The sequence below is a fragment of the Mus pahari genome, chromosome 17 (genome assembly GCF_900095145.1).
Source record: "Mus pahari chromosome 17, PAHARI_EIJ_v1.1, whole genome shotgun sequence".
NCBI lineage: Eukaryota > Metazoa > Chordata > Mammalia > Rodentia > Muridae > Mus > Mus pahari.
Window position 1 is genome coordinate 41,402,279 of NC_034606.1, and position 8,512 is coordinate 41,410,790.

The window sequence follows — 8,512 nt, forward strand, 5'->3', positions numbered from 1 at the left end:
GGCAGAGGGAGGAGGATTTCTGAGTTAGAGGCCAACCTGGTCTACAGAGTGAATTCCAGGACAGCCAGGAACTCCAGGGTTTCCAGTCAGAGAAACCCTGTCTCAAAAACAAAACAAAACAGAGGCCAGGGAGCCTTTTCTTAGAAACTGTCACTAGTCACTGTCAAAGGCTGGGAAATCTGGACTGTTAGTCCTCCACAGAGCTAACCACTTGCCACTGTAGCCAGAAGGATCCCAGTCAGTATCTAAGGCTGCATACGATCTGGAACTGTGGCGGCTCTTGGCTATCTCCTTTGCTGCCAGAAGTAGAGGGTTACAAAAACCTGACCAAAAAAAAAAAAAAAACAACAACAACAACAACAACAACAACAACAAAAAACCCTAACTCAAGATTTCTATTTTGAGAGAGCAAGGACCCCAGGCAGCTAATTGCTAATAGAGGCACAAGAAGCACCAAATGGAATACTTTCCCAGAACAGATCCTAGTCCTGAATATTATCTTCTGCTAGGATTACGTAGCGGAGAAGGCCAGTGTCCTCCCATCTGCGCTAACAAATGTGCCCGCGGAAGGTAATAACATGGAGCCACTGAGAAGCAAAGAACCGCAGCGAGGTATGGAAGACAGAAACCGAACAGCGCTCTAGAGAGCTGTGCAGCAGCGTCTGTCGCCAGGTGCCCCCAAACCTGCCAACTATAGATTCATTTATTAGTTCCCTTTGCCCAAGCCTGCTTGACTCAGACTCCGTCACTGAAGAGGGCCTAACAAATGCACTAAAAAAAAAAAAAAAAAAAAAAAAAAAAAAATAGCCCCTCTGCAAAGTGTCAGAGGCTGGTCCAAAGCTGCCTTTTCACCACGGAGTCCTGGTGGCAGCAAACACTCTGGACACCAGGAGCACGGGCTGCCGAGCTTCGCTTCAAATTATGCGTGCTGGCCGCGTGGTTCTGAAGCCTGGCAAAGCAAAAAAGCCAGAAAAGTCCCTGCAAGGTGGTGGTGGTGGTGGTGGTGATGGGAAGGGGGGGTACATCTGCAGCAGCTTACGGGGTGCCTAATACTGTGGCCCACAATGCCTCGCGCCGAGGCCGGCCCCGCCCCCTTCAGGCAGATTCTCAGCCTCGGAAGGGTTTTAACGACTTCCGCTTTCCGGGTTCGAGAAGCAACTGAGACTGCTGGCGGCATGCGGGGACCGGGAGTAGGTTCGGGGCTCCCCGGTGAGCGAGGGTCGCTAGGACAGGAGGCTGGCGCGGACACGGAGGCGGCGGAGCTGCTGCCCTTCCTGGTGCTCGGAGCGCGAGCCGACCTGCAGGCGGCCGCGGCGCAGCACGTGCTGGCGCTGACTGGTGCGGGCTCGGGCCGCACGCTGTTGGCGGGACAGCCAGAGTTGTTGCGGGCTTTGGTCGACCTTGCGGTGGCCCCGGCTCCGGCTCCTTCCCGCGATGCCTCCCGCGCGCTCGTGAACTTGGCTGCTGATTCCGGTGTGCACTGGCAGCTGCTGGAGGCGGCCCCGGGGCTGCCCGGCCGCCTGCTGCGCTGCGTGTTGGACCCTCAGTGGCCCTGGGCTGAAGAGGCGGCTGCAGTGCTGGCCAACCTGAGTCGCGAGCCGGCTCCGTGTGCTGCGTTAATGGAGAAGCTGATGACCGCTGGGCCGGAGCGGTTAGGTCTGGAGCGGCTGGTCAATGCGCTGTGCACGCCTACCTACAATGTGGCCGCACCCTTGCATTACCTGGGGCCGCTGCTCTCCAACCTTAGCCAGCTGGCAGAGGTGCGTGCTTTTCTCCTGGACCCGGACAGGTGAAACCCAGTCGCCTGCGCGGGCGGGAAGGTGGGGAAGTGGATGTGAACAAGGACAGCAGTGAATAGCTTCTTTCAACAGGTGCGTGGTCCAACGGCTGCTGCCTCTTACCCAGTACACAGACTCCTCGGTGCGCAGGGGCGGGGTGGTGGGAACACTTCGGAATTGCTGTTTTGAACATCGTGAGTGACAAGGAGGGGATGGTGCCATTGCTAAGGTAGGGATTGGACCCTAGGGACCCAACGGACCATTATTCTGATCTTCCTTGTCCCCACCTCCAGGACACCACAAGTGGTTACTTGGGCCCCAAGTCGACATTCTCCCCTTCTTGCTACTGCCCTTGGCTGGGCCTGAAGAGTTTTCCGAGGAAGAAATGGACCGTGAGTGACTTGGGTGGTTGCCTCAGGGAAGACTACAAGGGGGAGATGGAGAAGTGTGCATGTCTGGAGTCCATCCATCCATCCAGTAGCCTTTAAGGAGGGGGTTGTTACACACAGGAAGCTCACCCAGGCAGATCAGGGCTTGGGTGTTCAGCCCAGGGACCAATAGTCTCCCACCCTCACTCCTAGAGCTGCCTGTTGACCTGCAGTACTTGTCACCAGACAAGCAACGGGAGCCGGATGCTGACATCCGGAAGATGCTCATCGAAGCTATTATGCTGGTGAGCAGGGGCCTGGGATGTTCATGCCTCTCCACAAGTCTGTATTGGCATCTGAGTAACCTTTTCCATCTTCCTAGCTGACAGCCACAGCACCCGGTCGGAAACAGGTACGGGACCAGGGTGCTTACTTGATCCTTCGAGAGCTACACACCTGGGAGCCAGAGCCCGATGTGCGGATGGCTTGCGAGAAGCTTATCCAGGTAAGTGAAGGGTCAGAAAGGCTAGGCAAGTGCCAACGGCTTATAAGCCGCTCTCTCACCTGCCTCTTCTACTTGCAGGTGCTTATAGGTGATGAGCCAGAGGCTGGCATGGAAAACCTGCTGGAGGTGCAGGTACCTGAAGACGTGGAACGACAGCTCCAGGAGCTCGACCAGCAAGAGCAGCAGGAGCTCGATCAAGAGCTAAGAGGCAAGGGTGCCCCACACATCTGAAGCCCCTTTGGCCTGGATGCCAGCTTCAGACCCACCTTTGCCAGTGTTGGCACAGGGTTCTAGGGTCGTCAATCCCCAGTAAATGTTGAGAAGCTCAAGGATACTGCCCAATCCTGTGCCCTGTTGCAACCGGCAGTAATGCACATTGTTCAGAGCTACACTACTGAGCCGGAACTGGCCAGGTCCTGTGTCACAGCTGCCTACAGATGAGGATGCCGGTGGTCACTGGAGCTATGAGGAGCCTATTCCCAGACGGTGATAGGACTGGACTGAAAATACCGCAAGCCCTGGGAAGCCAATTAGTTTTTCATTCCTGAAGGCACTGCGGGGTCTGGGCATGGGTAGGCTTAGAGATGTAAACAGCACAGCGAGCCCCAGCCTTCGGAGTCTTCTTGCTTTCCTTGCCCCAGACCTTAAAAGACAGACTACACTGGGATCCTAGGCCTTTCCTAGAGTGCTCTGCCTCTCGAGCCTGTCTTCAGATCACTTGCTGGGCTTCCCATTTGCTGTCCCCGTTTCTCTGTCTCATCTGTCAGCCTCCTTACTCCCAGGTTGAATTGGGACTTAGCCATTCAGATAGAACCTGCTCCTTGGTTAGCTTCCTCAAGCCTCGGTTGCCTTGCAAGACATCCAGACGCTCCTGCCGGCCAGGCACACCTTGCTTACCTCTGCAGAGATTCTCCTGCGCGTTCTTGCAGCATTTACCCCTGTACGATCCTACCCCCAACATTTGGAGCCTACTCCGTGTATGCACCCCTTCTTCCTAATTCTGTAGATACCGTGGCAAGTTTTGCTCTACTGTGTCCCCCTTTGTGAGCCACAGATCTCGCTCCACCTGTGTGTGCCGTTTTCTTCAGCAGCAGGTCCTTCTAGGTCCCTGAGACCTGTGGTCTTCAAGGGAGTTTACAGTGTTCCACTTCATACCTCTGAAGCTGGAAGACTGGTGTATGTGTTGTCATGTATGGCTAGGTGTTTTCATTGGGTACCAGGAGTCTTCTTCCCCTCCCCCCATGATGCTCTTCAGCACTCTTGTTAAAGCTTTGACACTGTTGGCACATGCACTGTGTAGACTGGTGTTTTCCCCCTGACCCAGGTCCTCAAGGAGATACCCAAAGGCTACTGGCCCACCGTTGTAGATAGCTGCATCCATAATTCAACAGAATGAACATTTTTTTAATCTTCCCACACCCACCCACCCTCAATTCAGCAGAGAGTGCCCGGCCATGTTCCTGTTAGGGAACATGGGACATAGAGAGCAGCCATATGCCACGGTACGCCCAAGCCCAAGGGTGGTAGAACCTATTGCTCTGGTGCAGGCTTCCAGGTGTTGCACAGCTGGGCCAGAGACACTCTCCTTGGAGATGTCCTGCCACTGGAGGGGCTGGAGCCTTTGCTTTTGGCGTGCCTGGTATCTCTGTCAGGCTCTGTGTTGTCTGGGGCTATTGTGGACCAGGAATAATCCTGTTCTGCAATGGAGCAAAGCAGAGGGTCATGTGGAATGATAGACACACCGCCCGCAGGCCAACCAATTAGCTGTGAGCAGTTCCCCACCTCGGGGAGCTCCAAGTGCAGGGGACAGCATGTGTTCTGCAGGCAGCATCCAGCAGTGAGCAGCCACCTGCTGTAGGTCCAGACGTTCACACGGATGCAGCTGAAGCAGCCCTCTGATCAGGTCCCGGCACTCTACAGGGGAGGGCTCACTGCTGGAGCCTGCCACAATCCTGACCCACACTCTGCTACTGTCAGAAATGTTGGCAGCTTGACAGGAATCACTACTAGTCCTGGCAAAGGTTTGGGGGCTGTTATCAAAAGGGGACTGAGGTGCAGAGGAGGGGTGAGGTATTCCGCAAAAGTGCCAAGTTAGATATTCAGTAGTATTGGTACCCCTCCAAGTCAGTCCCATCCACAGCTCGACTTGCCCAACATACAGTTTCAGGACCATACTTTTCCAGCACATGAGGGTAGGGTGATGCCATGTTCTCATTGCCGGTCCTGGTCTCGCTCCCCCCCCCCCCCAGGCTGGAACTGGGCCTTGGAGCGTGGTGTGGTGGTGCTCACCTGGGGACAGCCCCGGCCTGAAGATGGGACCTCGACGAATCAGGTTCAGCATGCGATGGGGCTGGTGTTCCTTGAAGGGCAGCTTCCCAGACACCATGGCATGGAGGATGATCCCTCTGGGGACCCAGCTTCCTCAGGGTGTTGTCCCTTCCTAAGCCCACCCACGGGTCCTGCCAGGGGCTACCTGGGGTACTCACAGGCTCCACAGATCAGCCTGCTCACCGTTGTACTTCTTACTCATGAGGATCTCTGGGGCTGTGTAGGCCACCGAGCCACAGAAGGTGCTCAGCAGAGAGTTCTTGAGCCCCACCCAGTTGGCAAAGCCAAAATCTGCACAGAGGGGGAGATTCCGGCAGGGAGGGGCAAGGGAACACAAGTGATGGACAGGTTGGGGAAAGTGGGTTCAAAAGGACATCTGTTAGGATGGTGAGGGTTGGGAAGGGAAGGAACTGAATTGTGTGTTGTAAGAACGAGGGAGAAAGTAGGCAGGGCTCCTGTGGATGCAGGGCAGGTCAATGGGTTTAGGCTATAGATAGGAGCTGAATTCAGGCTTTGTGGGAGAGCTGAAGGTCAGGGCTATGTCATTACGGGCCACAGGAGTCTGTGGGATAGGCAGAAATTGGGAGATAGGAGTGCAGAATTAAACCGGACCGAGGGAGCTGTATGGGCTCACCTGTCAGCTTTATGAAGCCCTGGTCATCCAACAGGATATTTTCACATTTCAAGTCCCTGAGGGAGAAGGGAATGTGGGGTCACGTGGGTCAGCAGATCTCCAGGTAGGCAGGTAGGCCAGATGGCACCCTCACCTGTGCACAATGCCAACATTGTGGCAGTGGGCCACAGCGCTGACCAGTTGCCAGAACAGCCTTCGGGCCTCTTCCTCCTCCAGCCCCGGGCAACATCGGAGGTCTGACACTGCGTTGATATGCTCCAACAGGTCACCTCTAGCTGCCAACTCCAGTACCAGGTAGGACCGCTGGCTGTTCTGGTAGGTCTCATACAGCTGAACCTGGCAAACACCCCAATACTCCATGTACACGGTCGTCCCGAGGAAGGCCGGGAGTGTCAGGTAGACTAGCTCTCGGTTGCAGGTTGAGAGAAGACTCTCCATGCAAGGACAAACGAGGTTCCAAGTGAAGTGGGGCATGGGGTAGAGTGCAGGCATGGTAAGGACCATCTTACTATGTTCATGTGCTTGTAGGTAGCATTGAGTGATAAAATCTCACGGGGCAGGAACTTTCTGGAGTATTCCGCTGGGGCTTCAGCCATGGATACAATCTTGATAGCCACCTGAGGAAGATGTAGTGTTCAACTGTGTGTAGACTCCTTAAGAATAGGCCTACTGTTATTTTATACACATTGCTCAATTTCTCCACGTGGCTGGGCAAGCAATATCCTTGGAAGGAAAGATCCTGCCTCACTTTTTGTCCTGGGTACATATATGTTTGAGGGATTGGAGGACAGAGCATTGGGAAGCTGAGAAGAAATAGGACTTAGGAGGCAGGTCCTCTAGAGGAAGTTAAGGGGAACTAGAAGGTACCTGAGAGAGGTTAGGACAGGCCTGCTGGAACCAGGCTAGGGTACCCCAAGGAACCCACAGAGAAGGTGACAGGCCCGCCTCACCATAGTGTGGCGCTTGTCCCGTAAGTCAGAAGATAGCCTAGGGTTGTGCTTCATGCGCTCACGTGTTGCATAGGCCAGGTAGACCTTGGAGAAAGCACCAGATCCGATCTTCTTGGAGGAGAGCAAGTAACCGTTGTTCATGCATTCTCGGACCTGTTCTATGAACACCCTCTGATCCGACTTGCGCCAGCTGCTGCTCCTCATGGAAGGCAGGGCGCCACAGAACTGGGCTTGGTGGGCCAGCTTACTGCCCGTCAGCCAGGGGCAGGGATGCAGCTGAGGACTAACTTGTTTCAGAGGGCAAGGGGGTCAGGGAAGCAGAAGGCCAGGAGGGACCTGCTGCCCCTTGGAGAAAACAGTCAGGTCTCTGAAAACGTAAGGGGTTTTAGGCTAAGAGCATAGGTTGAGAGCCTCGGGAGGGGGTTTCCACAGCTCTGGACTGATTGGAGAGTAAAGACTCCAAAGGACTGGGTGTAGGTTCTAGAATAGAAGGTTCTAGAGATGCACTTGCATTGTGTCCTCAAAGGTACCCTCTTAAGCCCTGTCATATCTGAAGCTGTCTTACTGGATTAGCCCTATCTGATGCTGGGTTCTCCTTTTGTGGGATGAGAAGGAATATGAAGGGCTAGCCCCAGGGTGTGGCTTTGGGCGGCCGCTCTGCATGCGATTGAATAGAAAGGCCTTTTCATTATTTTTGCGGGGGGGGGGGGACCACGAAGGCTTTGCACCTCCTGGAGCTGGGGTGACAGATGGATGTGAACCACCTGACCTGGCTGCTGGAAACTAAACTTGGGTCCCCTGCAAGAACAAGATGTGTTCTTAATTGCTGAGCCATTTCTACTGCCCCTATACAAGATCTTTAAAGAAGCTAGGAGGGTTAAGTCTTCTAAGGATCTCAGGAGTCAAGAGATTCAGCTGCTGTTTCATTCTTTGAGGAGGAGATGCTAACCAAGGTCACTGCTAAAGAGTCAGGAGTGGCAAGGGTCCAGTATCCTCTAATCTGGTCTTCCTCTACCGCAGTGGGTCTCAACCCCTTTGAGGGTACCAAAGACCATCAGAAAACACAGATATTTACATTATGATTCATGGCAGTAGCATAGATACAGTTATGAAGTAGCAATGTGTAATGACATTTTTGAGAATTCTAGAAGTTTTGTTCCCTTACACACACACACACACACACAAAGAACACACTTTCTTTTTAATCCCAGGTGTAGGGATTCAGGGCGATTCGGCTGTCCACAGCAGCTGACCACGATTTGCCTTGTGCTCTGGGAGAGGCGTGGTTTTGCCAGCTGCAGATAATTTCTGCAATGGCGGGACACTTGGAATTTTGAGAACTTTTCAGAGGGTACATAAATGTGAGGGCCCCCAAGAGGCAGGGTGGTTAGTTGTTGGTCATTTAGGGAGGTTGGTTATGGATTGTTAGTAGCTATGGTCAAAGAAGAAACAAAAGGAAAGAAATTAAAATCAGGGATCCCCCTTCCCTTCCTCTCTCGGTCTCTCCCCTCTCTCCTTGTTTCTCTCCTAATGTTAGGGAGTGAAACGGAGGGGTGGATAAAGGACCCACAAAGTAGTAAAAGACCAGCTACAGCAATGAAAATGATTTTTTAAAAAGATTTATTATTATAAGTAAAGTACACTGTTGTCTTCATACACCAGAAGAGGGCATCAGATCTCATTACAGATGGTTGTGAGCCACCATGTGGTTGCTGGAATTTGAACTCTGGACCTTCGGAAGAGTAGTCAGTACTCTTAACCACTGAGCCATCTCGCCAGCCCAAAAATAGTTTCATGGTTTGGAGTTACCATAACATGAAGTCACAGCATTAAGAAGGTTGAGAATCGAGCCGGGCGTGGTGGCGCATGCCTTTAATCCCAGCACTCGGGAGGCAGAGGCAGGCGGATTTCTGAGTTCGAGGCCTGCCAGGTCTACAAAGTGAGTTCCA

General features: G+C 53.5%; 2 protein-coding genes across 2 annotated transcripts; one reads left to right on the forward strand and one right to left on the reverse strand.

Moving 5' to 3' along the window:
- The first annotated feature begins 1,135 nt into the window (after window positions 1-1,135).
- Hgh1 (HGH1 homolog) lies at window positions 1,136-3,929 on the forward strand. The gene is made up of 6 exons (XM_021217103.2): window positions 1,136-1,789; window positions 1,872-1,972; window positions 2,072-2,170; window positions 2,360-2,451; window positions 2,529-2,651; window positions 2,730-3,929. The coding sequence occupies exons 1-6, from the start codon at window positions 1,176-1,178 to the stop codon at window positions 2,880-2,882; spliced, it is 1,182 nt and encodes a 393-aa protein (XP_021072762.1). The 5' UTR covers window positions 1,136-1,175; the 3' UTR covers window positions 2,883-3,929.
- Window positions 3,930-4,040: 111 nt separating this feature from the next.
- LOC110335329 (testis-specific serine/threonine-protein kinase 5) lies at window positions 4,041-7,021 on the reverse strand. The gene is made up of 8 exons (XM_021217415.1): window positions 6,564-7,021; window positions 6,123-6,230; window positions 5,747-5,949; window positions 5,614-5,669; window positions 5,138-5,270; window positions 4,941-5,056; window positions 4,434-4,565; window positions 4,041-4,348 (listed from the first exon to the last, which is right to left on the reverse strand). Exons 1-8 carry the CDS (start codon window positions 6,765-6,767, stop codon window positions 4,182-4,184), a joined length of 1,119 nt encoding a protein of 372 aa, XP_021073074.1. The 5' UTR covers window positions 6,768-7,021; the 3' UTR covers window positions 4,041-4,181.
- Window positions 7,022-8,512: the final 1,491 nt, after the last annotated feature.

What these genes read in the sequence shown, in the direction of transcription:
- Hgh1 (XM_021217103.2), top strand. Translation starts at nt 1,176, where the DNA reads ATGCGGGGACCGGGAGTAGGTTCGGGGCTCCCCGGTGAGCGAGGGTCG. An exon ending in GAATTGCTGTTTTGAACATC is followed by an intron (nt 1,973 to 2,071) that starts GTGAGTGACAAG and finishes CCCCACCTCCAG; the next exon opens with GACACCACAAGTGGTTACTT. An exon ending in TCATCGAAGCTATTATGCTG is followed by an intron (nt 2,452 to 2,528) that starts GTGAGCAGGGGC and finishes CCATCTTCCTAG; the next exon opens with CTGACAGCCACAGCACCCGG.
- LOC110335329 (XM_021217415.1), bottom strand. Translation starts at nt 6,767, where the DNA reads ATGAGGAGCAGCAGCTGGCGCAAGTCGGATCAGAGGGTGTTCATAGAA. An exon ending in CCTACAAGCACATGAACATA is followed by an intron (nt 5,950 to 6,122) that starts GTAAGATGGTCC and finishes GGTGTTTGCCAG; the next exon opens with GTTCAGCTGTATGAGACCTA. An exon ending in AATGTTGGCATTGTGCACAG is followed by an intron (nt 5,670 to 5,746) that starts GTGAGGGTGCCA and finishes CTTCTCCCTCAG; the next exon opens with GGACTTGAAATGTGAAAATA.